Consider the following 27,183-nt stretch of genomic DNA (forward strand, 5'->3'; position numbering starts at 1 on the left):
TTATAAAATATAATTATAAAAATAGTAGTGTGAGTGATTAAATTTGACTTAGTCAAAATTGGCTTGGTCATTGTTCACTCTAAGACAATTATTTCTACGAGTTTTAATTAGTCAATAATAAAAATCCCAATAATAAATTATTTAATATGAAAATACTTTATCAAATAATTAAACATTCAAAGAATAATTATCTTACTATCGTCACACTAAATTAATAAAAGGATAAACAAAACTAATGATTTTAAATTAATTAATTAAAAAAAGGGTGTTACACAAACGAACCTGGTAACGAGCACAATAGAATAATAGTCTTGTCTTTGTCATTGATCGTCACCCCAAGACTCGTCAAATCAATGATTATTCCGTTTAAGGTTTTTGACATGTTGCAAATCGGATCCTTCCTACATCTTCAACTTATACAATTGTTGTTTCGCAAGCAGTTTATTCATGTGTTTTGCTCAGAAACTTACTTTCCAATTTCTCCAGACCTCCTTTGGAGATGTTAGGCTTAAGATATGATACATCACCTCATCTGATACACACGAACGAATCATCCATGCGACCTTATCCTTCAATTTCGTCTAATCAACTTGTGCCAGTTTCTCCTGATCCAACATCTTTTGAAGACCTTGTTGTGCAAACAAATCCTTAACCCTTTTTTGCTATTATTCCGTTTAAGGTTTTTGACATGTTGCAAATCGGATCCTTCCAACATCTTCAACTTATACAATTGTTGTTTCGCAGGCAGTTTGTTCATGTGTTTTGCACAGAAACTTACTTTCCAATTTCTCCAGACCTCCTTTGGAGATGTTAGGCTTAAGATATGATACATCACCTCATCTGATACACACGGACGAATCATCCATGCGACCTTATCCTTCAATTTTGTCTAATCAACTTGTGCCAGTTTCTCCTGATCCAACATCTTTTGAAGACCTTGTTGTGCAAACAAATCCTTAACCCTTTTTTGCTATAATGCGAAGTTGTCAGTTTCGCCAAACCTTGCCACTTCAAATTTTGCACTAGAGTTACTCGTGTTCTGATACCAATTGTTAGAACAACAACACGATCTTAAAAGAATAAAGAGATAAATCACAAATAGGAACTCAAGACGTTTTGTAATGAAATTCGGCCAATGATGTCTATGTCTCCGACTACTGAGGAGTTGTAGTTTCCTTTCATTAGATGAATGAATAAGGGTTTACATAGTACAAGTTGTACTTAAATAGTAATAATAAGATTCATATTACAATACCAATGAACCATACCATGTGGAGCTATTGCCCTTGCACCCCCAGTTGTCCCCACAATAATCAGTTGGACCAAACTGCCCACTTGATACTACCTACGAGTCATACTCAACAAAATGTGATAATCGTTGGATTAAATGAATTGAATTGAAATGGATGAATATAATTGAATTTTTTTAAAAGAATTTTTAGGTGATTGTAAATGGATTAAGGGAGTATTTTGATTCATTCATTACAATGCAAATCCATATCCATTCAATCCATTATTTTGACAACCTCTATATGATATCTATTACATATAAATAAAAAGTTGTGCTTGTTTTAAAATTATATTTCATTTATTAAAAAATTAAAATCAATTTTCATATTCTTATTTTTAACGCTAAATTTATTTTAAAATAATAAATTTTTGACTAAATTATATCCGCGGTCCCGTAACTTAATTTCAGGTAACGTTTTATTCCTTTATAATTTTTTTTTCCGAGTTGGTCCTTTATTTTAATTTTAAGTGACAATTTGATATTTTATGTTTTAAAATGTCAACAATGTTATCCTTTTTTCTACAAAAATTAAAAATAAAAAAAATCATCAAATTTTTCAAACAAAACCCATAAAATTCATTATCATCTTCAATAAAATACAAATTTAATCAAATTGATAACTTAAATCTTGAAATAAACTCATATTTTCATTCTTTATTTGATATTGTTGGAGACGAAAATATGAGTGTATTTGAATATTAGAGTTATGGATTTGATAAAATTTGCATTATATTGAAGATGATTATTAATTTTATGGGTTTTGGTTGAAAATTTTGATGATTTTTTTAAAATTTTGCATAAAAAAGGATAACATTGTTGAAATTTTAAAACATAAAATATCAAATTGTCACTTAAAATTAAAATAAAGGACCAACTCGAGAAAAAAAAAAGATAAAGGACTAAAACGTTACCTGAAATTAAGTTAAGGGACCACAGATGTAATTTAGCCTAAATTTTTTATCTAATAAATTAGTTGTTATCCTATCCTAATTTCTAAGGCAACCTCACTTTAAGACAAGATTTTACTTACAGAGAAATGATAAAATAAAGTGAAAAAGATAATTTATTATATGTTGTCGACTCATAAGTATTTTACATGTAGATATTTAAGTTTTGTCAACAAGAATTACTCTTTGTTGAAAGTAGGTTTCAAGAAAATTGTGTGCATTATTGATTCATTTCATGTTGTTAAACTTTTGGAGAAGGAATCATCGAAGTTTCATCACTATGCTAACTTTTTTGAAGTTATTTGAGTAAGAATTGAGATATTTCTATTCAACATATCTTAAGAGAGGTAAATTCTTGTGCGGATATTTTGGCTAAGTTAGCAGCTAATCATAGTGAAACTCTTGTGTTAGTGTATGAGTAGATGTCTTGTCTCTCTTTAGCGTCGCTAGCTGATGCACTAGACATGTCCTTTATTTGAACGTAGTTTATTTTTACTTCTTCTCTCTCATGTTACCAAAAAATATGTGATCGACTCATCAAATATTGAATTGAAACAAACTATGATACCTTATCTTTTGTCTCATTTTAAAATTCTACTCAATGTTTTGTTATTGATCATATCATGCACAACATAATAAATTTTCATTTGATTTAAAGAATTGGAATAAAAGAATTTTCACATTTAATTTCATAAACTCTAAAATATTTCTTACTCGAATATTCTCTCATTTAATTACTTTAAAAAAAGTTGATTGATGGTCTATGTTCTTATAATTATTACAATCAAAACCTCTTAAAAATTACACGAGTTCGTTAAAAAAAATAGAAGTGTTTTGGTTTTAATTTAACTAGTTCGAAATTAGGATCAACAGTGTAATTGTAATTATTTACAAATATAATAGACTAATTTGACAAAAAAAAAAAAGATAAATGACTAACTCAATATAAAATAAAAGATAAAAAACTAATTTGTTATGTATGTGTAATTTAAATGATAGTAAAATATATATATTTTGTCAAAATAAAATTTCTGAGAACAATATCAATCTAAACCAAGAGTGCAAGAAGATAATTATTAAAAGCCATCTACTAGTAAGATTGAGAACCCAAATCAAATACTCATACATAATAACATAATAACAATAATGCCTGCAACACACACCATTTGACACTTTACCTTCACTTGGCCATTCTTTTCCCCCTTGATTTTGTCTCATCATACACTTTACCTTCACTTTCTCTGTTCCACTAGAGATATAAAAACCCAACACAAACACTCCCATATCCCAAAACAACCCTGTCATGTTGAATGATCAAAGAGCTTCAACAAGCCATAGCAGAGAGCATGATGATCATGATGATGAAGGAGATGAACAAATAAGAGAAATCCATGCTTTAACCCCACCTCATCCTCTACACACAAGACAACCACATAGTCACCAATCATCTGTGTCTGTAGCAAATACAGAAGTTGCTTCTAGTGAGAATTTCACAAGTATAAGTAGAGAATTCAGTGCTTTGGTTCTAGCAGGATCAAGTATTGACTATAACAACATAAGTCCTATGACGAGCACAGGCAATAACAGCAATGAAAGAGAAAACAACAACAATAACAACAACAATAATAACAATAACAATAACAGAACAAGCTTTAACAACTTGTTGAGGATTAGAGAAGATGAATTGATGGAAGAGACTAACCCTTTGGCAATTGTAGCTGATAACAGCCCTTTTGAGCTTCTTGCATCATCATCGTCTCCGAGGCATGGAGCTAGAGGAGGAACCTCGTCTTTGGGTACTATGAATGGTGAGAGTGAAGTGTCGGTGCATAGAGTGAAGAAAGAAGAGGTTGAATCCAAGATAGCTGCATGGCAGAATGCTAAGGTTGCTAAGGTTAATAACAGGTTCAAAAGGGAAGATGCTGTAATAAATGGTTGGGAGAACGAGCAAGTTCAGAAAGCTAATTCATGGATGAAGAAAGTTGAGGTATGATTTGCAATTGCATTACTACCTGTTTTATTTGCAGGAGTTTTGGTAAGTTTTTACTTCTTTCCTCTGTTTTTTTAATGATTTTATATGCTCAGTGGGTTAATAATTATGATTAGTTGATTTCAATTTTATGGATATATGATGCTTGGTTGCAATGATTACTTTCAAGAATATAAGAAAGTCTCTTGAAATTAATCGATCATTGATTCAATCTCTGTGAACAACTAATTAAATGATTAGTTATCTTCCTTGTCAGAAAAATAGTTATTTTTTTATGGGTTATTTTAGGAACATGGGAAAGAATATTAGTTCTATATGAAATTATGATTGCTTGAATGATGTCTAGACCACTTGTTATTGTCATTTTCTCTCCCCTTTTCTATTTTCCCATTTGAATTTTGATGTGTGTGTGGTGTTTTAGCATGTATTTAAAGGGGGTTGGTCATATACAGGCTTAAAATCTAAGTCATTTTGCTTGAAACATTTATTATTTGAAAAGTTGAATTAGGACATGGGCTTATTCTTCTAATCTTCCTTTTTCTTGCTTGGGGTAAGAGAGTGTCATGCTAATTTGCAGCTTCAATATGATTCACTAGCAAACATTAAGAACTTGTTTGATAAACTTAATTAAGTTTTGATAGTATAAGCATCTAACATTAAGTGTTTATATATAAGTTATTTCTATAATATAAAATAAAATAAAGTCAAACTATTTTCATATAAATTATAAACTGTTTTCATAAGTTATCCAAGAGAGATTATGGAAATAAATTGAAACACCTTATAAACATATCAGAAGTTATTTTTAGACACTCTCACGAGTGTTGATGTCCATATATAAATTCAAATAAACAATCGAAACAGACCTTAAGTATTTTACTTTTAAAACCAAAGTGTCATCTTAAAGTTGATGTAATAACTTGGTAATATTTGAAGAGACTCTTATGGTCTGCATCCACTGCCTTATCAATAAGCAACTTTATCAATTGGTCTAATAAATGATTTGATTTTCTTGCTTCTGGTTTCCTTTTCAGTGTCCATTCTGTCTTGAATATAAAAAGTAAAACACTGACACTACTACACAATGTAATTATAATTTTGTCCATTATGAACCAAAAAGTTTGATAATGCATTATTGTGCAGAGGAAGCTAGAGGAGAAAAGAGCAAAAGCATTAGAGAAAATGCAAAATGAGGTAGCAAAAGCTCATAGGAAAGCAGAAGAGAGGAGGGCATCTTCAGAGGCTAAAAGGGGAACTAAAATTGCAAGGGTTCTTGAAATTGCCAACCTTATGAGAGCTGTTGGAAGAGCCCCTTCCAAAAGATCCTTCTTTTAAATATCATATATTCCCTCATGTCCTTTTTATATGAGATCAACAAAAATTAATATATTATTAAACCAAATACACCAATTTTTGTTGATCTAATTGTCTCTTATAAAAACGACAAGAGGGAATAGATTATATTTTCTAGTTGACTAAATAGACCATGTGAGAGATAGAAGATTATGAGCATATAAATTTACATAATCTGATGAGAGCCCCTTTTCCTTTTTAATTATCTTAAAGGGTTAACGAGGGCTTGCAAGTGAGTGCAGCAGTATAATTAATTATAAAGAAAAAGAAATATGGAGATGTATATATTATTATTATCACATTACTATATAGAACCCAATTGGAGTCTTGTTGAGTGATGTATGTGTGAGTGTTTTATAATTTAGAGACATGAACATTTGGTAATTTTGGTTGGTTGTGCTTTTTATATTTTGTTTTTAAGTTTTATACATTAATATATTGCTTATTATTGTAATTAGTTGGTTTCCACAATTTGCAAGTGCATTGCCAACACGTAACTAATGTGTCCAACATTTAATGCACTGTTATCTATAATATTAGATTTTGGATCACCAAACTGGCCCCCCATATCTACCTAATTAGTTTTTAATTATAAAATAAAAATCCCGTTACAGGAGAAAGAAATAATTATTTTTCTTTATGAGAAAATATCTTGCAAACCATGCCAAAACACAAGGAATATCACTCCTTAGTTTTGGCTTTGATATGAAAGTGGGTTTCAAACTAATTTGGATTATTTACAATCACAATTTTCATGCATTCACATAGTTTGTAGTTCGAAACTTCGAAACTGTTCGAACAATATTGAACAATTATGATATCGAGTTTGAATTTAAAGTTGATGTATCAAGTTTAACACCTGAGTCGTGTGATTTTTTATCCAACCAACTTCAAGCTATTGACTGCGTGAAAATTACGATTGAAAACAATATCACCTCAAGTATAATTACGTAGCTCAAACAGTGGATATGCTGGTATATTGTCGTTTCATTCCTAAGGTTAACTCCAAGTATTGAGGTAACTAATCAGCTAAGAAAAAAGTTTCTCATCAATGGAAAGATTAGACATATGAAAAACTTAATTAAAAGATGAGATTATTAAACTTTTGCACCTAAATTGCGCATGATTTTGCTATCACCTCAAGTAACTAAATAAAAAGCTTCCACATTCTTTCAAGTAAAAAGCAAGGACTAAAGTTAAAAACAGTAGACAGTATTTTCGTTGTGTTTGTATTTGGACCGTGAATCTTCAGTAGAAGGCATTATCAGCTTGGGGCCACATTATCAACAAAGCAGGATAACTTTAAAAAAATAATGTTTAGTTTGATAAATTCATTACTAGCTAAAATGAGAAGAATTTTGGTCATGAAATTTGATTACAGCATGCAATCAAATCACATGTCCCCATTGTCTAACCAAAAAATGGCACATCAAAAAAAATTTCTTTTTTCTCTTTTCATTTTCTTTTCTTTCATGGTTCTTTTTGTGTCATCTTTCCATTAGGCTCTATATAGAAGAGAAAGCAGAGGGAAGGGGAGAGTTTTAGAAAAAAGAAAGAAAGCGAAATGAATGGAAGAATAGTCAGTCCAACTTGGATGACATTTATTTTTTTTCGTAGTACAAAATCTCATAATTTGAAGGAACTCAAAAAAAATGTATTGGACAAAAAATTTGAAGAATTTCAATTAATTCTTTAAATTATTTGCATCTATTTATAATACTCTCAATAATAAAAATATATTAATCATAAACACTTATCATTCTCTCTAAAATAAAGTGGGAGATTTCTCTCTCTTTCTCTCTCCTCTTCTCTCTCCAAAGCCCTCATCTTACCTCCCCTCCAAACTCCCAAAAAGGTTCAAGGTGTCATTCCTCCAAACTCCCAAAAAGGTTCAAGGTGTCATTCTTAAAGTTTATATTTCTCCTATGGTGCATTTAGTACATAGACCCTCCAATAGTGAACCATTTCAGAGTCTTTAATCCAATTGGATTTGTTTTCTATGCCACATTATATTTCAGAATTTTTGGAATTCTTTGCTCAAATGATAAAATTAATTTATAAGATTTCTATTATTAATATGGAGAAATCAATTTTTTTAATGTATAAGAATCACTTGTCTTGTAAGAACAATTCTTACATGTGGGCAACTACCTCATCCCTCTCTCTCCAATGATAATACTTAGTTACTCACCATGAATAAATTCTTAGCTGTAAGAATCAGAGTAAGAGTCTGCGTTGGAGATGCTCTTAAGTCCATAACCTGACGACTTTGCCAATCTTGTATCGATGGAGTCGCTCACATTTCAAGAAACAAATATTAAATCTCAGCATATTGCCACTCAAGAAACAAATATTTTTTATCCATCTTACTTGGCTTCACAGTATGTTGAACAATGCCTCTAATCTCATGCTTCCTTGCTTGTCTATAGACTTGAACTGATGCCACACTAGGATATATTTCAAAAATATGGTCAAAATTGGATGAAAAAAATGTTAAGAGTAATATGAAAAAGTAACTGAATCCAAGATACACTACATTCCAAAGTAACTGCAGTAATATTCAAATCTACTTACTCGAACGCATTCCAGTACCCTGCTTTCATTTTCGTGGATTATAATGCATGAACTCCTTCAGGTCATGTTCTGGATTTTCCCTAAGATTACAAGTGTATATGATTTTATAAATGAGCATAAAGGAAAACAAAAATGTCGCATCAGTTTCTAACTCAAAAACCTTATTCCAGTCAATATATAAAGAATATTACAAATGATAATGTTCAGATTATTCCAACCTTTTCTTAGTTACAAGTGGTATACATAATTACTATATTGAAACTATCAGAAAAATTATTATGGATGAGAGATGATGTACCGACAAATTCTTCCTGCTTTATGAACATCTCTATTCTAACAATATTAGGTCACATGTAATGAGGGGATTTGAACTCAGTACCTTGAGGTTACAAGGCTAAACTCTTACCACTAAGCTAGCGCCTCAAGTCATTCATAACCAATTTCTTTAATTAATTTCAAGTCATTCATAACTGTTCTCACCTTTGCAGCTTCTTCTTGCATATCACCTTCAGCATACATATTCGATACATGTAAGAAGAGGCCTCATAGGGTGCTAAATCAAGTAATTTATTGAAAACCCACATTCCAAATTGTAAATCGCCACAAAGCTTACAAGCATTGACAAAAGTCCTCCAAAGCAACGGTGATTCAGGAAATGGACTCTTGTCAATGATATTGACAGCTTTGGATAGATTTCCCGCTCGACCTAAAAGATCAATCATAGAAGAGTAGTGTTCGATTACAGGTCTGATCCCATATTTAGTCTCCATTTCATTGATTAAGCACAACCCGGTTTCCCATAAACCTGAGTAACAACAACATCCTTGAAGAACAGCTAATATTGTAGTCTCATCAGGTGCAAATCCCTTTTTCTTCATATCCTCAAATAGAGAAATAATAGTGTTTCCATCACCATTCCACATCACGCGGTCATACACGTAAATATCTCATAAGCATCCTTAACCATGCCATATTTAGCATACATTGTAATTATAGCATTGCCTACAGCAGTATCATCATCAAGTCTCACTTTTAAAGTGTAAGCATGAAGACTCTTCCCAGCTCCTATGCATGCTTCATTTGCAGAAACTGAGAAGCCGGTAAAATGCTACTCGATCTGGTGTAACGCCATTGAATCATAGTTTACTCAAAAATACCATAGGATCTTCTTCATCTTTTATTTCTGAATTCAAGTATAAGTATCCGACTAGAATGGCATTAAATGAAGCTATAGTTTCACTGGTATCCTGTCAAAAACCACTCTTGCACACTTCAAACTTCCGCATTTAGCAATCAAATCAACCAAAGCAGTTCCACTGCTTATATCGAGGACATAACCAAGTTTTACTATAAGTCCATGAATTTGAAGCCCAAATTCCAAATTATTGCACTCTGAACATCCATCAAGTGCAATGCTAAAGCAACCAGAATCAAGTGGCACATCATTTCAAAGCATATTTAAGAAAAACTCAAGGGAACTATTAGCATAGCCATTCTTAACAAATGCCGATAAAACAGCAGACCAAGAAATCAAAGACCTCTCATCCATTTCAACAACAAACTCTCAGCCTCTTTGACCATTTTATGATGTCCATACATTGTAATTAAAGCATTTCCAAGAGCTTTAACACACGTAAAACCATACTTAACTACAAGCCCATGTAGCTGTTTCCTTATGCCAAGTGCTATACTTGAATCATTCGCACTGATCAAATCCGTAAAGGTATAATCACTCAGTTTCAACCCAGATTTTATAATATCTACAAAGTTCTTAAATGTCTTATCTCCCAAACCTGCCGTGCTATATTCCAAAATCATATAATTTATGCATTAAGCATCTTTAACACTTATATCACTGAACACTTTCTCTGCAAAACCCAATTGGCCCCTTCTAGAGTACATCGAAACCAGTAGTGGCCACAACAACATTCTCCTAAACCCCATTTTTTATAACAGAAGCATGAACCTGCTCACATAAACACGATCTTCCAGTGATCGACATGGCTGCAGAACTACACAGCAAGTGTGCTCATTGAAAACCTCTCCAAGCAAGCACATATCACGTGCAACACGAAACACAAGTTCAAGATCACCATTTAGCAAATATCCCTTCATGAGGGTAGTCCAAGTGGTTATGTTCCTAACAATCATTTCATCAAACACCTTTGTTGCATTACCCATTATGTTGAATTTTGAGTAAAGGTACACAAGATAGTAAATAATCCTGTGACCCAATTGAGAATTGAAGAAACTGTGGCCAATCATGGAGAAGAAAGTTTTGTTCAAAAGTTGAAACGGTAGAATAGTCAGAATATGTGTGGAGTTTGAGGGTTTATGTGTGGTTGTGAAAAGTGGTGGAAGCCATTGTTACAAGGTTGAAAGAATTTTAAAGAGCATGCATAGAAGGAAGTTTTGATGTTGGAACAAGTGTTTGGTACAATGCTTCAACCATTGGATCAACTGAATCAATGTTATTATGGTACAAAATATGAGAATGCAACAATTTTCTACTAATTGAGATCATAAAGGGACACTAAGAAGAAAGATAAATTTACATTTTTAATCTTTTATTTTACTCTTTTTTATAAATTAGTATAGTTGAGTTCGAAGGTCGTACGGAATAGAAAAATAGATTATTAAATGTAAATTATAAAACTTTAACATTTTTATTGTTAAAAAAAAGATATAATTGAATAGTACATTTAAATTTCATAATGTAAATATTAATATATCTTGTATTTCATTACTTAATATAGGGAGTTTGACAATAAAAATTTAAAAGACAAATTTTAAATAACTTATGGAACAGTTATAAAATGATCATTAATGCAAATATTGATATAAAAAATTTAGATTTTTCCAACTTTGATACATGTTTGATGTCATAAATTAATTTTCAATTTTGTATTGTCCAATACATTCAACAGGGTTTAACAAAGCGTTGTAGAAGGTCAGCTTATAATAGCGTTCAATACATTCAAAAGGGTTTGTCCGATACATTCATCTTACAAAGTGTTGTAGAAGGTCAACTTATAATAGTGTTTTTTAAATATAAGCGCCATCCAACATAACCTATAAAGCAAATACAACCCAAAATTATATGGTATAATAAAAAAAATTATCCGAATGATCTTTATTATCCATCAGTACATCAACTATATAATCTTTGACCCGAGTTGGATCATTTTGAATTGAACAATCCAACTCCATGGATATCTGATGGGGAGATATGAAAGAGAATTTGGTGATCAATTAACGTGGCCACACCAATTTTTCATACCTTGAATGAAAATATAACATCAAGTCACTGATTCATTGATACAAAAAAATAATTCATTTATCTAAAGCTATTTGGAATACCTTATATATATGAAGATAACAGAAGCACCTCTTTCTTAATGTTTGAAAAGCTCTATCGTTTGTTCCTTACTAGTAATATCTACATAAGAAACACCAAAAATACATTTCTCTATTTCACATATCCACATCCGTAGACATATTTGTTTTTACAAATATTTTAAAACACTGCACAAATCGAGAAAGATGTCCACAACCTGTTTAGGGGAACACTTTTGAAGTCTTGATTTTGCAAGATCTTGCTTTGGTGGTGCAACTAGCATATTGCTAGGTCCAACCTTCTCAATTTATTTGACTTGTTGCAGTTTTTGTATTTGAATCTAAAACATCGTGAAATTAAGTTAATTAATTGTTAACTAATGTTTAAATAGTAAAACATTAATTAAGTGGTTGTCTGTAAAATTTCTTGTTAGTATATATATATATATATATATATATATATATATATATATTTTGTTGGATCTTTTATTGGGAGTATGTTGCAAATCTTGAACAAGAATATGATGAAATTGATGATGATGAATGTTGCACAAATAAATTCCAAAGCGTGTGTATCACACTAAACTTTAGGTTTGATTCACCCCCATCAATCTATGTATATTGGATGCAAACGGGTTAACAGGCGAATCCCTTTCAGGATACTTTGAAATCTTTGAATTGAATTTCACATTCACATCAAACATATCGATCAATGATAGTTTACAAAATAAAGTTCATTCATTTACTCTCATGCACTAGAGAAAAAAGAAATGACTCAAATATTTTTCATAGAGATTTGACGTGTGTAACATGAATTTTTTTCTTATCCTTTCTACCTCTAAAGTATCTCTATATATAGAGAAACTTATATCAATTGGTGAAAGAAAACAACTCTTGAAAAATATTGTAATCTTTGGTAACTTAACATATGCATTGAGTCGATGGCTAACAAATGAATTAAACCTAAGCATTGCAATCACTTGACCAAGTGATACATTAAGTTATTTAATTTTGCTACATTAATATAGCTATTAGAGAATTCTAAATATATTTTGGAAATTCCCCTCACAATCCCCCACCATTTTCAAAATATATATAAATCCGTTATTCTGGAAATCTCACGGTTTCGATTTATTTGTTATTAATTAATAACTGCAATTTTAAAAGAGATGACACATAATTATTTATTCATGACCATGGTGAAAGGTACGCAATTATATTCATGTGTTTCAAATATATGTAAACAAGATATAAGTTTAAATGTTCATTCTATGTGATTATGATAGTTTACGAAATTTACATTTAAATTTATTTTGATGCATGATTGTCAGTTTTAAGTTTTCCTATAACATGTATAAATTTAATACTATAGTTTTCCACCATCAGAATGATTTGAAAAATGGTAGATAGTTATTTTTGAAGATCCAAAAAAAATTTTTTTAGAATTAAACGTGTTTGAAAGTATACATTTGAAAGGTATACAATTTAAAAGTTTGGTGAAGAGTTGTGTTGTTTTACGATGGGTTATAATTGTATCATTGTCAATGAAAGTCTTGTTTTCTTTATTTGGGTAGAATGTTTATCATTTTTCATACCAAATATATATATGTGCAACCTTCATCATCATCAATTTCATCATCTTCTTATTCAAGATTTGTAGCATACCCCCAACAAAAGATCCAACAATCTTTAGGTTAAATCTTGGTTTTAATTTAATTTTTTTTTTAACAATGGTTGCTTCTTTAAAGAAGATGAACAATCACATATTTATGATTATGGTGAAAGGTACATAATTAATTTATTTTAATATATGATATGTTTGATATTCTTTTATTAAGTTAAACATAGTATATTTCTCTGGAATACATGTTTTGTTGCCACCTTGTTAACATATATAATTGATGATAATTTTATTGTGGTTTATATTACATGAATTTTATTTGTTTGGATTTTGAAAATCAGTTTATGTCTTGATTTTTATTAGTGGCATTGTATGAGTTTGTGTAACACCCCAATATTTTCATATATATGTTATATATGTGTCTTTTAGTAATTGTTATGATTTATAATTTAATTAATAGTTATTTTATATGTAAATAAATTAAATTAAATTTTATCACACTCAATTTCACTAGAATAATTATAATCTTTATTTTTATTTAACTATTTTGACGTGACAATTACATGGGGATAACTAATGACTTGATTATTTCTTAAATGACTCATTGTGTTTTTTTTTATTTGATTAGTTTCGATAATTATGAAATTTATGTGTTAGATATGTTTGTTTTATTTTGTTATGTGTGACTTGTAGTGATATTTTTGTCTTGTTTGATTTATTTTAGTTGATAAAAATATTAGTTGAATTAATTAATTAAAAGTAGAATTTATAGAAGTTATATTGTTTGTTAATTTTATTTTCGACCAAATTTGTATGCATTTTAGGAGATAGTAGAGTTAGTGAAACATAGTCCTCATGTATAAGTGTTTTGAAAATATTTTTGGTCCATCTATCTTTAGTATAAAAAAAATAGTAACTTGACTAATTATTTTACTCTCCTTCATGACAAGATTTTATGACAATTAATAGTGTTGTCTTAGCATAATGTAACTTTATGTCATTGTCTCAACCAATTAAGAAAGGAGATAATGTACATTCTCTCATTCTTGACATCATCTCCTACTTCTCTCTCCTCCTTAACACCTTTAATTTATTTTTCAAATGAAGATTACAAATTTAATTATGAGTTTTTGTGCAATTAAGAGATGACAACAAAAAGACTATTCTCCTTTTTATATCTCATGCATTCCTCTCTTTTAAATAAAAATTATGATTTTATTTTAATTCTCTACAAAAATAATTCTATACAATTTTTAGTTTCGTAACTATTAGATAAAAAATTAAAAGGGTGATGTGACACCCTCTAATTTATTTATTTAATTAAAAGGGGTGGTGTGACACTGTAATATACGATGAACTCTACTAGTTAATCCTAATCAACTCATACACATAAATACATATGATTTCAATTGGTATTGTAACAACCTAATAAAATTAAAGAGATAGTAACAATGAGTTATTGAAATTAAGTGCACTTCAATTTTAGACAAGAAATCAATGGTAATATTGCAACATAAATAGCAACTGAAACCCCCTTATTTTAACAATCTCACGATTGCTCCTTCTGTTCATACATTTTCATTCTCTTGTTGTCACACCTATTTGTCATTTGTACACTCCAAAATAATTTTCTAAATCGTAAATCCCAATATCTATCTGTGTTGGATTCATCATTGCCTCATGAGCTATTTCTCCTGCGAATTTATAGGTGTTAAGAAAGAAAGCGCCTAAGGTAGAGTTTTTTTCCCATGTAAGGTTAGACTAGATATTAAATTAATAGTTTGTAAGATATGGATATGTTGTCTTGATGTCTTAAAAGAAAAATATTGATTTTATCTTTGTCTTAAAGAATTTAACTATAATGTTTTTTTTAATGAGTAATATGTTTGCCTTGATAAACTTAATTATAAAATTTCGATTATTATTATTATTTCATGAGCAATATGCTTGTTGCCATATATTTGATATAAAGTTGTGATTTTTGTTTTGTCTAGCTGTACTTAATTATGAAGTTATGATTTTTATTATGAGCTCATGAGTAATATGTTTGTTAGAATGTTTTTTAATTTAAAATTTTGATTTTTGTACTATTTCATTTCAAAGTTTTAATTTTTAATTGTGATAACATGATTAAGTTGATTTTTGTGATGCGTTTAGTGGTAAACCTTGATTTGTATGTCTAAATGACTAATAATGGGAGACAATTTATAGTAGAAGAAATAAAGTTTATATTTGTATGTCTTCTTCATTATTTTAGTATTGATGTCTATCAATAACACGTCGCTAATTCAATTTTATAGTTTATAAGATGAAAGTTGTGACTCTAAGACATTTATTCACGTGTTTGTGTGTTATATATTTGGGATAACAAAATTATTGGCTCTTGATTGTAAGCATCCATGAGAATAAAACATTGATGTCATATGTGGTTAAAACCTTGATGTCATATGTGAATAAAACCTTGATGTTATATATTTGTGGTTGCCTAAGTGGCTGGTGATTTGTGTGTTGAACATTGTTCTCTTTGTAATTATCTAAGCGGGTGGTGACATGTACCTTTTGACCATCATTATCATTTCATGACATATCATATGCATCTTTATGGACGCTTGTGTGACTGGTTTAATTTTTCCCATTAGTATGGGTGACTTATGTGTGGACGCTTGTGTGGCTGGTTATATTTGGATTATATATGTTTAGGAGCATGCATAACTTACATACATTTTATTATTATTTTTATTTTGATCTAATTATTTTCTCTACGGTGAGTTACTACTTGATTAATTTAGATACGGCTTTTGATACATCTTTGGGAACTATTAAAGAATTAATTTCTTTAAATCTTTTATTATGAAAATATTTTATATTCATATTTTATAGTTGTTAACTTATTATTTGGTTTAATTTTTGTTGTGGGATGAACTGACTCTTTACACCAATATTTAGGTATTAATTGTCTCAAAGAGTTGCATGAATGATGTTTGCTTGGTGCAAAAATGAGACTTTTACATAAAAATAATATTTTGTATAAAAAAAATATTTGTAATACATTGTAAAGTTATTTACTCTTCATCGTTAACTTTTAATAGAAAAGCGAAAGTGATATTTCATTCGCTAATAAATAATTGAATGTCATTAATTCCAGTCAACCTTGCTTCTTTTGAATTTCATTTAAGGACAATTTATTTTATTTTGGAGTATAAATGAATATCGATCTAACAACTGAAATATTAATTTGGAAAATAAATAAATAATATTTTAGTAAATTGCATTACGTTCTTTGACAACAAATATATATATATATATATATCAAGTCATTTTCTGACGTATCTTCAATTTATTACATGATGAACTACTCCTAAGAAAAAAAATTATAGTTGTTTCTAAAAGAAAACAAATATTTTTAAGTAATATTTGTTGACACCTAATTTTGTCTGATTTTTATATTTTATTAAAAAGGAAATAATAATAATAATAATAATAATAATAATAATAATAATAAATATATAAATATATGTGAAAAAATATAAAAATAAAAATAAATAATTAGGGATATAAGCTTTTAACAATCACAAGTGTTTTCGGTTCTTGTTTGCCTCTAATTCTTGTTCAGACTATTTTCTAAAATATAAAAATAATAATAAGAAATAAAAATAAAGGAAATTGAAAAGAAATGAATTGATGGTCATAAAAATCGATGCAATGATGATCAAAATAAATGAAAAAAAAAACCGAAAAGAAATTGATTGATGGTCATGAAAATCAGAATAATGGGGATCAATTGAGTAGAAAAGAAAACCGAAGAAATGAATCAATAGCAATAAGAATCGGTATAATTGTGGCCAATTAAAAGAAAAGAAACAAAAAAAAAATAGATTAATGGTAATCAATTGACAATTATTCTTTTGTCTTTTGAAATCTATACCCAAAAGTCTATAAATAGTCGGGCCACAAGAAGACAAAGGGGGACAAAATTCGAAACATAAATTGAGAGCACATAAAAAATAGAGAGATTAGTTATGTAAGTTACGACTTGTATCAGACTTGATATAACATATGTTGTTGGAAGGTTAAGTCGGTAGGAAAGGCTAGTAGGATACCTGATTGTGGTTTGGAATTGAAATTGAAATTGAAATTGAAATTGAAATTGAAATTGAAATTGAAATTGAAATTGAAATTGAAATTGAAATTGAAATTGAAATTGAAATTGAAATTGAAATTGAAATTGAAATTGAAATTGAAATTGAAATTGAAATTGAAATTGAAATTGAAATTGAAATTGAAATTGAAATTGAAATTGAAATTGAAATTGAAATTGAAATTGAAATTGAAATTGAAATTGAAATTGAAATTGAAATTGAAATTGAAATTGAAATTGAAATTGAAATTGAAATTGAAATTGAAATTGAAATTGGAATTGGAATTGGAAGTTGGATTCAAATGGAAATCTGATGAAATTGGAAGTGAATTTGGAATGCGGCTGTGGTTGAATTTGGAATGCGGCTGTGATTGAATTTGGAATGCAGCTAATGAAATTGCAAATTGAATTTGGAATGCGGCTAATGGAATTGCAAATCCTAATTTTGCTGAAATTGGAATGCGGCTCCTATGCGATACTCTCTGATTGGGATGCGGCTTGGTTGTTTGGAAGGCCATATATATACTACATAATAACCTAAGTTATAATAATAATAATAATAATAATAATAATAATAATAATAATAATAATAATAATAATTATTATTATTATTATTATTATTATTATTATTATTATTATTATTATTATTATTATTATTCCATTCTATTAGAGCTAACTCCTGGTATTATTTTATTTATATCTATATACATATCTATTTATTTTATTTTATTTATTTTTTTGTAAGTTAAGTATGGTTAATATTAATAATTTAAATCAATTACTAAAGCAAACACACAGACACATCTAAAGAAATTAGAACACATATTAACACTCATATAAAAAAAAATAGTATCGTATCATTATACTATTTAAAATAAGATAATGAGAAATTGGGGTGTTACACAAGTAAAGAACATTGGAATGCTATTAATAAAATATTAAAATACTTGATTGTGAGGGGAATTTCCAAAATATATTTGGAATTCTCTAATAGCTATATTAATGTATCAAAATTAAATAACTTAATGTATCACTTGGTTAAGTGGTTGCTATGTTTGAGTTTAATGCATTTGTTACTTTCTTAGCCATCAAACTAATGCATCTGTTAAGATACCAAATGTTACAATATTTTTGAAGAGTGTTTTTCTTTCACCAATTGGTAAAAGTTTCTCTATAAATAGAGATATTTTAGAGGCAGAAAGGATAAAAGACAAATTTCATAGTACATGAGTCAAAATTATGTCAAAAATATTTCTGAGTCATTTTTTCTTATCTCTAGTGTATGAGAGAAAATGAAATAACTTTATCCAGTAAACTATCTTTGATCGATAGGGTTGATGTGAATGTGTAATTCACTTATATGATTCCAAAGTATCCTAAAGGAGGTTCGTCGGTTAACCCGTTTGCATCTTATATACATAGATTGGTGGAGGCAAATCGAACCTAAAGCTTAGTGTGATACACACGCTTTGGAATTTATTTGTGGAACCTTCATCATCATTAGTTTCCTCTTATTCTTGTTCAAGATTTGCAACATACCCACAAGAAAAGATCCAACATATATATATATATATATATATATATACGTGACTGACTTGTTCGCCTTAACATCTTTACCATTTATGTAACACCCCGATTTTTAACAGCCGGAATGTATTTTTTTTTTCAAAACAAATTCATAAACAAAAAAATAAAGAAGGAAATACTTTTGGATAAATATTTAAGTCGTAACACAACGACAAAAGTAAACGGTATTTACAAGCAGCGGAAATAGTTTTTGAAATAAATATCCAAAGTATTTAAACAACAAAATACACCGGGGCTATGAGGCCTATCAGACATAGTTCATACCTCTGGGGTATTCTCGGCAGACACCTGTACAAAAGCACTGCCCCAAGAATTTTAACTCCCCCACGTCACATCAAAAAGTGGTACATAGACCCATCAAAATAAAAGACTAGTTGACAATATGAGTTATATGTACAATCTTTCAAATTGAAATAAATACATACACCAAAGAAAGACATCTATCCCCTATACAACTATCTAATCTGATCATGATTCAAAAAAACTAAATAACCCAGGTGATCTCCATGCGCCCCGCAAGATCCTTCTGACACAACACCAGTCAGGTATGTCTAACTACGTGTCCATCTCTAGGGTACTACTCGGTAGGATGATCCTGGTTCTCATCTGAGGGAAAAACCCAGATTTTCACAATAATTGTAAAGGTCACCAACCGAAATTAACAAATAACACTTAACATTTAAATTTTAAATGCACAAAATAACCTTTCATTTTAGCATACTCCGTGAAAGGATTTTCATATGTCAAACATGCATAAACAAGTTGAAAAATGAAGTTTTTAACAAAACTACATTGTCGTATTCGAATACAGCATCATTGTATTCGACTATGTGACAGGATGTAGTCGAATACGAGTTAGGATGTCAGCAGCAAAAACAACACCACTGTATTCGAATACAACATTCTTGTAGTCGAAGACAATGTTGTTTCTGAAGTCAATAGCCAAATCAGGACATCTGTATTCGAATACAACCTTCTTGTATTCTAATACACATCAGAAAAAGTGCAGAAATCAGTTTTGAAACATTTCGAAAAGGTTTCGCAATCAATCAACATCACCTCCCATCACTTCTCAAACCATTTTGATAAAAATATCTACTCTCGTCGCAACTCAATTGACAGATAAAATTTTCAGCAACCGAGATATTTTTAACAAAACTGTCCGGTATAAAATTATTCGTAACATAAATAAACTATTCTTCGACTAAAGATAGACCATACTTAATCTAATTTATTTATCGACGAATAATTTTAATCGGGGTATTAAAAGATATTTTTGGGCATTAAACTCACAAAATATCAATAACTTGGCTAAAAAGCCTCAGAGTTCAATACCAAAATACATAAATTAGAATTTAAAACTATGGGTCTTACAATTTACGTTGGATTTTATATGACTTTAAAAATGATGTAAAAAATTAAAAATTTAAAGACAGATTAAACAACAACGTAAGACTATATATTGATTGTGGTCGAAAGATATATATGACAAATATGTTTCTAACATACCTCAATTATTGGTCATGCCACATATGATCTTACGATCCCTCCCACCACCCTTACATCTCCACCTTCATCAGTACAGTCAATGGAGCATCCAACTCTAAAGTAATATCAATTGAGACTCTCACATAGCTAACATATAGTGGTTTATGGTATAGGAGATGACAAATAGAGTACAAAGACGAGAAACCCTAAATCAATAATCAATATAAAACTATTGATGAACTTTTTAGTTAGAATGATCATCAATTAATTAAATAAGGATTGCAATACTTTAATTCATTAAATTATTACCTTAGGAATGTTATTCAAAACAATAAGATTGGAACTAACTATGTTGCTAGGGGTATGCATATTTTGTTGACAACTTTCTAATAAATTTTTTTCATTATCCTTCCTTCGCAAATAATGAAGTTCGACAGTTAGCTCTTGTATCATAACAAACAATTCTACATTACTTGGACTTAAGTCTTTTAATGTTGATAATAGTCATTTGGATTGACTCCAAACCCTTTACACCTCACACGACCAGAATACTCAGGAACGTTAAATAATTTACTAGGTATACCCCTACAACAGGCAGTGTCTTGTGTCTCTCTTTAAGATAAAGTCTTCTAACTAACATATCCATTGAATGCTTTACTCCACCAATGATATTGATGATTAACATGTAAAAATCTGTGATGTCCAAGAAAGACATTCTTTTTACAATGTTCCAACTGCATCTAATGTGTATTCTCTTCAAATATAGGACATACACAGTAACCTTTAATGATATATCTTGATAGATTGTCGTAGGCTGTGAAATCATTAATTGTATCGAACAACAATGCTATCAAATTAAAATGTTTTTTTTCTTCTATATCCATCATATACCTCCACACTTGTCTCCCACGTATGCTTTAAATCATTAATTAAATGTGCCAAATATACGACTATATCATTCCCTAGTTATTTGGACCCATAAATTAACATAGACAACATCATGAACTCGTGTGTCATACATAGCCATGGAGGTAGGTTATAAATCAACAAAATCACAAGTCATTTGTTGTGTGAGATACTTTGAAGACGATGTAGATTCATTCCATGAGTAGATAATACCAAACATAAACTTCTTGCTTCTTGTCTAAAATCAGAATAATTGTGAACAATTTTCATCCATTGTGGAGAATCTATAGAGTGTCGAACTTTTCCAACTTTAATTCTTTCATTTTCATGTCATGTGAAGTGTTTTGCATTGCATTCATTGTGATAGATGCGCCTAAACCTAGATATTATAGGAAAATACCATACGACTTTTGTAGGAATCAATTTTTTCTTATATCGATAGGTATTACATTTAGGACACTCCATTAACGATGCATATTCCTTTCGGGAAAATATGCAATTGTTGGGACAATCATGAATCCTATCATTACTCATGTCAATAGAGCACAACATTTTTTTGGTCTCGTACGTTTGATTAGGAAGAATATTATTCGTGGGAAACATATCTTTTAGAAGTATTAATAAGTTTGTGAAACTTTTATCATACCATTTATGTTCATTTTTAAGTTGTACAACTTTAATACTGCAAAACGTTTTGTCAATTTACTGCAACCATCGTATAATTGTTTCTTTCCATCACTTAACAACCTCTTAAACATTTCAGGAAAATTATGAAGATCTTCTTCAACCACATCTACAATCATTTCAACTTGATCACAATAAGTATTTGTGTTAAAATCATACTACGCATGTTTCACATTATTCCCCAAATCAACATTCTCATGACATATTTCACCGTGCATTTTCCAACATATATAGCTTCGATCAATTTCGTTCCTCCCTAAATTCTAATCCAACTCAACTTGATTAACCTGACTTTCATAACAACAATCTAAGCATGGACAAATGATTTGATTAGGGTCTTTGGCGTGTTTCATGACAAAGTTAACAAACTCTTATTGATAGATATCCATCTTTTATCCATTGATGGTCGATTGACGGACATCCATTTTCATAAATTTTTTCTTTAAAATTACTTTAACAAAAAGTTAAAAGTTTATATCTACAAAATTTTTACAACAAAAAATTTAGTTAAGACAAACTCTGAGAGACAATAAATAACGAGTGTCTGTGTAACACATTTTTATTAAAATAAGGGGGAAAAAATAGAAAATATTGGATGCCATTATTAATGACACATGATAAGAAAGCATCAAACATATTGTTTGTCATAATAATATGGATTATGTATTCTTAATATTGTTAGAACCAAGCTGGTTTGAAGAATTATGACCCTTACTTGTTTTGATGATAACAAAATTAGTTTGTGGAAACAATTTAATACACTAATATTTTGATTAAGTGTGCCAGATCAACTTGATTTTATAGGTTCTTATGACATGCGCCTTTTGTGATGCAACCGACACTCTATTTCAGTTGACTCAAATAATTCAAGCAATGCTCTAGTTTCGGTTAACTCCAATAATTCAAGCAATGCTCTTGTTTTGACTCCAATAACTCAAGCAATGCTCTAATCCACATCAAAAATATCCTAATAAGTATTTCCTTCAAGTGGAGACCAAATGTAACAACTATTGAAGAGGCTAAGGATCTAAACAAAGAGCTGATGAGTTCACTTAGATCCCATGAGATTGAATTGGTTGAAGATGAACCCAAAAAGCAGTCAAAGTTCTCGGCCTTCAAATCTCAAAAGAAAGAAGACATATTATAAGGCTCTGCAAGAAACTGAAGACTTAAAGGAAAAAGAATGGGAAAATAAGAGTGAAGACTCAGATGATGAAGAGTTGTCCTTTATGTCAAGAAAAATCAAGCGCATGTGGAAAAACAAAAATTAATCATTTCCTAAAAGGGATTTCAGGCGATCCAAAAATAATAGAGAAGGAAGTGAAAAGCTATACAAGAAGAAGCTCATATGTCATGAATGCAACGAACCAGGTCATTTCAAATCAGAATGTCCATAACTTGAGAGAGGAAAATCTCAGTTGAAAGACTTCAAGACAAAGAAGAAAGGTCTTACGGCTACTTAGGAAGATTCTGATGAATCATTTGATGAACATGGCTTTGATGGAAGATACCCGCTCTGACTTTGAATATGATTAGGAAGAAATTGAGGTATTCTCTTACCTATCTCGTTGCGAACTCATAGATATGTTAAATGAGTTCCTCAACAAGAATCATAAGGTTTTTTCAAAACTTAAGTCTCTCACGAAAACTCATGACATCTTAACAAACAAATGCAATTCCTTTGAAAATGATTTTGAAAACCTAAAAAGGAAAATCTAACTCTAAAAGAAAATGTTTCAAAAACTTCGAGGATAAAGTCTGCAATTCTATTAAGTATAAAATAACCTTTCAATAATTTTTTGCAAATGTCATAAACAGAAGCAAACAAGCTTATATGATCTATGGTGTTAGCAGAAACAATAAATGTGACATATTCTTTGAAGAAACAAAAGAAAATCCTAAATTTACTCTGCCTGATATTGTTTGCTTATAGTACCATAAGAAATGTCTTAATAGAATAACTTGTCCTATGCATAAAACATGGAAAGACAAGTTATCTTTCAGAACTAACAAACCAAGACCCAACCAATTTTGGGTGCCTAAGAATAAAAAAATTTATCTTGTAGATATCCTTACCAACAAAGTTGAAACACCAATAATGGTACCTGAACAGTGGGTGCTCACGTTACCTAAATAGAGAAAAGTCTATGTTCCAGGATCTGGCCTTCAAGAACAGAGGATTCGTAGGATTCTATGGTGATCATAAGGGTAAGATCATTGGCCATGAAATCGTAGGTAATGGTTCTCTTCGCTCTATTAAGAATTTTTTTCTTGTAAAATGACTAATGCATAACCTAATGAGCATAATTCAATTAAGCGATAGTGGTTATGATGTTTTCTTCAATCAAAAGTCTTGTAAGACAATAAGTCAAACATATGGATCCATACAATTTATTGGCCAAAGGAAAAAAATATTTACAAAACAAAATAAACTTATATGATTTGAATAAACAAGAAGTTAAGTGTCTTATGTCAGTGAGAGAGGAACAACTAGTCTGATACAAAAGATTAAGACATGCCAATTTAAGGTAAATCTCAAAATTGAAAAGACTTGAATTAGTTAGAGGCTTTCCAAACCTTAAGTACGAATGATACTTTCTTTGTGAGGCATGTTAGAAAAAATAACAAACAAAATATTCTTTCTCTTCTGAAAACATTGTTTCCACTTCTAGATCACTTGAACTTTTACATCTTAATCTATTTGGCCATGTAAAGATCGTCTCTGTCAATGGTAAAAAGTATGGATTCATTTTTGTTGATGACTATTCCAAATGGACATGGGTAAAATTTCTAAAATACAAGGATGAATCATATAAGATTTTTCACTACCTTCTGCAAACAAGTGCAAAATAAAAAAGATTTCTACATAACAACAATTTGTTGTGTTCTTGAGGGTAAATTTGAAAACTTCTATGAAGAGAATAGTATTTTATATAATTTTCCTCTCGTAGAACACCTCAATAGAATAATGTTGTAGAAAGGAAAAACAAATCTCTTAAAGAGATGACATGTACCATGATCCACGAAATGAATGTTGTCAAACCCTTTTGAGAAGAAGTAGTGAATACTACACGTTAAATTCAAAATAGAATCTATATTAGACTTATTCTCAATAAGACTCCTTATGAATTGTGGAAAGGAATAAAACCCAACATTTCATCAGTTTGGTTGTGTGTGCTAAAATGTAAAGAATACTTGAACACAATGAGTGTGACTAGTAGGTATTCAATGAAAGGGTAATTCGGTGGTGAACTAGTGCACTAAATCCTTTAGGTTGAAGGTATTGGACGTAGTTACCGTGTTGGTGGTGAACTAGGAAATATTGTTTGTGTTATTCTATTTTTTTCTTCATATATCCTACTTTATTTACTATAGCTTAGTCATGTTAAAAAGGTTTGAAAACGAAATATAATTCAAACTACTAATTTCTTGTATTTCTCGTTCTACAAATATGCAAAACAATTACATATTGTTTGTGGTTTGTAAGTTTTCTTTTAATCATAATCTTATTGAATCCCCAATTAATTGAATATCTCTTACTGCATTCTTAATCATCTCTTTATTTTCTTACTTAAACAACAACATACATCAATCTAATGACAAACAACAACATATGCAGTTATTGGCCAATAAGAAGAATGAAGAAGGGTTTTTGTTGGGTGCACGTATGTTTCGACTTAGGTAGTTAATCACATATAGTGGCGCGTCGTGGCCAACCCCAAAATCGGGATAATGAGTTGCGGGATACTAGGATTATCTTTATTTTTTAGACAAATTACATGAATAATACTATATAAACATGCATAATTAAAAAATGTCTCAAACTCATAAACATTCATAAATAGTAATAAAAAACCCCAAGTCTTAACCAAAACATACATTTAGATACCAAATATCATCATATTCTTCAACATAGTAGAGTAATAAAATATTAAAATTAAAATGCATGTTATAGGAATCAAAGTTCATCATCATCTTCAACGTAGTCTTTTTCCGCATCAACTTCAATATATTCTTCATTCTCCTCCTCCTCCTTCTCCTCCTCCTCCTCTCCATCATCTTCAACATAAATAGGTTCAACTTATTGAACATCTTCTTCTACCACCACTTCTTTTGATATTTCTTCTTATGTTATTGCCCTAGATGCACTTGCAGCTGTCTTTTCTTTTGTTGTCTGCCTAGTGCAAACCACCAGCTCATTAGCCCCATTTGCATTGGCAACATCAGTCCAAGTTAGATTATCACCGACATAAACTAATTCTTCAACAGGTTCTCCATATTCCCCTAAGTCTCCCATTTCTAATTCATTGATATATTAATCATCATCATTCAAGAAGATTGGATCAATCATATCACGACAACCATAACGCTTTTTCAATGGCTGGCTATACTTAAAGAAAACCAAGTCTTCCAACCTCTTATGCTCAAGTCTACTTCTCTTCTTGGAATGAATCTATGTATTTTAATTTAAAATGTTAGTTTACTAAATCATGTCACTCATTTGATGACTTTCACTAAGTGTTTCAATGCATAAGTGAAGACCTTCCACCAATATTGGACCATTCTCAATTTATGGTTTGCTATAAAAATATTTTGGATTTAGGTAATAGCATGCAATATGCAATGGATGATGAAGTTTGTAACACCCCGTTTTTCTAAGCGAGGGTGTATTTTTTTTTTTCAAAAGAATTAAAATAAAACAGGGAATTAAATAAGGTAAAATACATTTGGATAAATATTTAAGTCGTAACACAACGACGATTAAGTCAACAGAATTTACAACCAGCGAAATAGTTTTTGAAATACGAATCCAAGGTATTTACACGTCAAAAGTTGGTACATGTAACCCATCGAAAATAACATGTCAAGCTGACAATATTAGTATAGGTACAGTCTTCCATTTTAAAATAAATACAATACAAAAGAAAGACATCTGATCCCTCTATGTCAACCTAATCTGATCATTTTACAAGACAACTAAACACCCTAAGTGATCTCCACGTGCCCCGTGAGATCCACCTAACATAGCTGCAGTCAAGCGTTCCCATCTCTATTCCCGTCCGTAGGGTACGAACCGGTAGGATCGTCCTGACTCTCATCTGAGGGCAAAGCCCAGATTTCCACAATAATTGTAAAGGGTCACCAACCGAAATTAACAGATAACACATAACATTTAAGTTTTAAATGCACAAAATAACCTTTCAACTAAGCATGCACCTTAAAAGGATTTTCCATATGCTAAAAGTTCATACAATGCTTGCCAATTAA

General features: G+C 30.1%; 3 protein-coding genes and 1 long non-coding RNA gene across 4 annotated transcripts; 1 reads left to right on the forward strand and 3 right to left on the reverse strand.

Moving 5' to 3' along the window:
* Positions 1-3,332: 3,332 nt before the first annotated feature.
* On the reverse strand, positions 3,333-4,081 carry LOC140920157 (uncharacterized). Its single transcript, XR_012162786.1, has 2 exons — positions 3,941-4,081; positions 3,333-3,692 (listed from the first exon to the last, which is right to left on the reverse strand). It is a non-coding gene; the product is annotated as an uncharacterized lncRNA (long non-coding RNA).
* On the forward strand, positions 3,542-6,035 carry LOC101494875 (remorin 4.2-like). Its single transcript, XM_004513717.4, has 2 exons — positions 3,542-4,225; positions 5,372-6,035. Exons 1-2 carry the CDS (start codon positions 3,542-3,544, stop codon positions 5,561-5,563), a joined length of 876 nt encoding a protein of 291 aa, XP_004513774.1. The 3' UTR covers positions 5,564-6,035.
* Positions 6,036-6,193: 158 nt separating this feature from the next.
* On the reverse strand, positions 6,194-10,701 carry LOC101494558 (pentatricopeptide repeat-containing protein At1g71490-like). The gene is made up of 3 exons (XM_004513716.4): positions 8,636-10,701; positions 8,156-8,235; positions 6,194-8,028 (listed from the first exon to the last, which is right to left on the reverse strand). The coding sequence occupies exons 1-2, from the start codon at positions 9,076-9,078 to the stop codon at positions 8,181-8,183; spliced, it is 498 nt and encodes a 165-aa protein (XP_004513773.1). The 5' UTR covers positions 9,079-10,701; the 3' UTR covers positions 6,194-8,028; positions 8,156-8,180.
* Positions 9,078-10,336, reverse strand: LOC101498704 (putative pentatricopeptide repeat-containing protein At3g15130). Its single transcript, XM_004513724.2, has 4 exons — positions 10,122-10,336; positions 9,694-9,956; positions 9,396-9,547; positions 9,078-9,263 (listed from the first exon to the last, which is right to left on the reverse strand). The coding sequence occupies exons 1-4, from the start codon at positions 10,334-10,336 to the stop codon at positions 9,078-9,080; spliced, it is 816 nt and encodes a 271-aa protein (XP_004513781.2).
* Positions 10,702-27,183: the final 16,482 nt, after the last annotated feature.

The sequence above is a fragment of the Cicer arietinum genome, chromosome 4 (assembly GCF_000331145.2).
Source record: "Cicer arietinum cultivar CDC Frontier isolate Library 1 chromosome 4, Cicar.CDCFrontier_v2.0, whole genome shotgun sequence".
In the NCBI taxonomy this organism is placed as follows: Eukaryota; Viridiplantae; Streptophyta; class Magnoliopsida; order Fabales; family Fabaceae; genus Cicer; species Cicer arietinum.

Coding starts and splice junctions, on each gene's coding strand:
- LOC101494875 (XM_004513717.4), top strand. CDS start 3,542: ATGTTGAATGATCAAAGAGCTTCAACAAGCCATAGCAGAGAGCATGAT. Junction 4,226..5,371: donor CATGGATGAAGAAAGTTGAG/GTATGATTTGCA, acceptor ATTATTGTGCAG/AGGAAGCTAGAGGAGAAAAG.
- LOC101494558 (XM_004513716.4), bottom strand. CDS start 9,078: ATGTGGAATGGTGATGGAAACACTATTATTTCTCTATTTGAGGATATG. Junction 8,236..8,635: donor TGCAAGAAGAAGCTGCAAAG/GTGAGAACAGTT, acceptor TTGTAATCTTAG/GGAAAATCCAGAACATGACC.
- LOC101498704 (XM_004513724.2), bottom strand. CDS start 10,336: ATGGGTAATGCAACAAAGGTGTTTGATGAAATGATTGTTAGGAACATA. Junction 9,957..10,121: donor GATCGTGTTTATGTGAGCAG/GTTCATGCTTCT, acceptor TTTGGAATATAG/CACGGCAGGTTTGGGAGATA. Junction 9,264..9,395: donor TGGTTTTTGACAGGATACCA/GTGAAACTATAG, acceptor CAGATCGAGTAG/CATTTTACCGGCTTCTCAGT.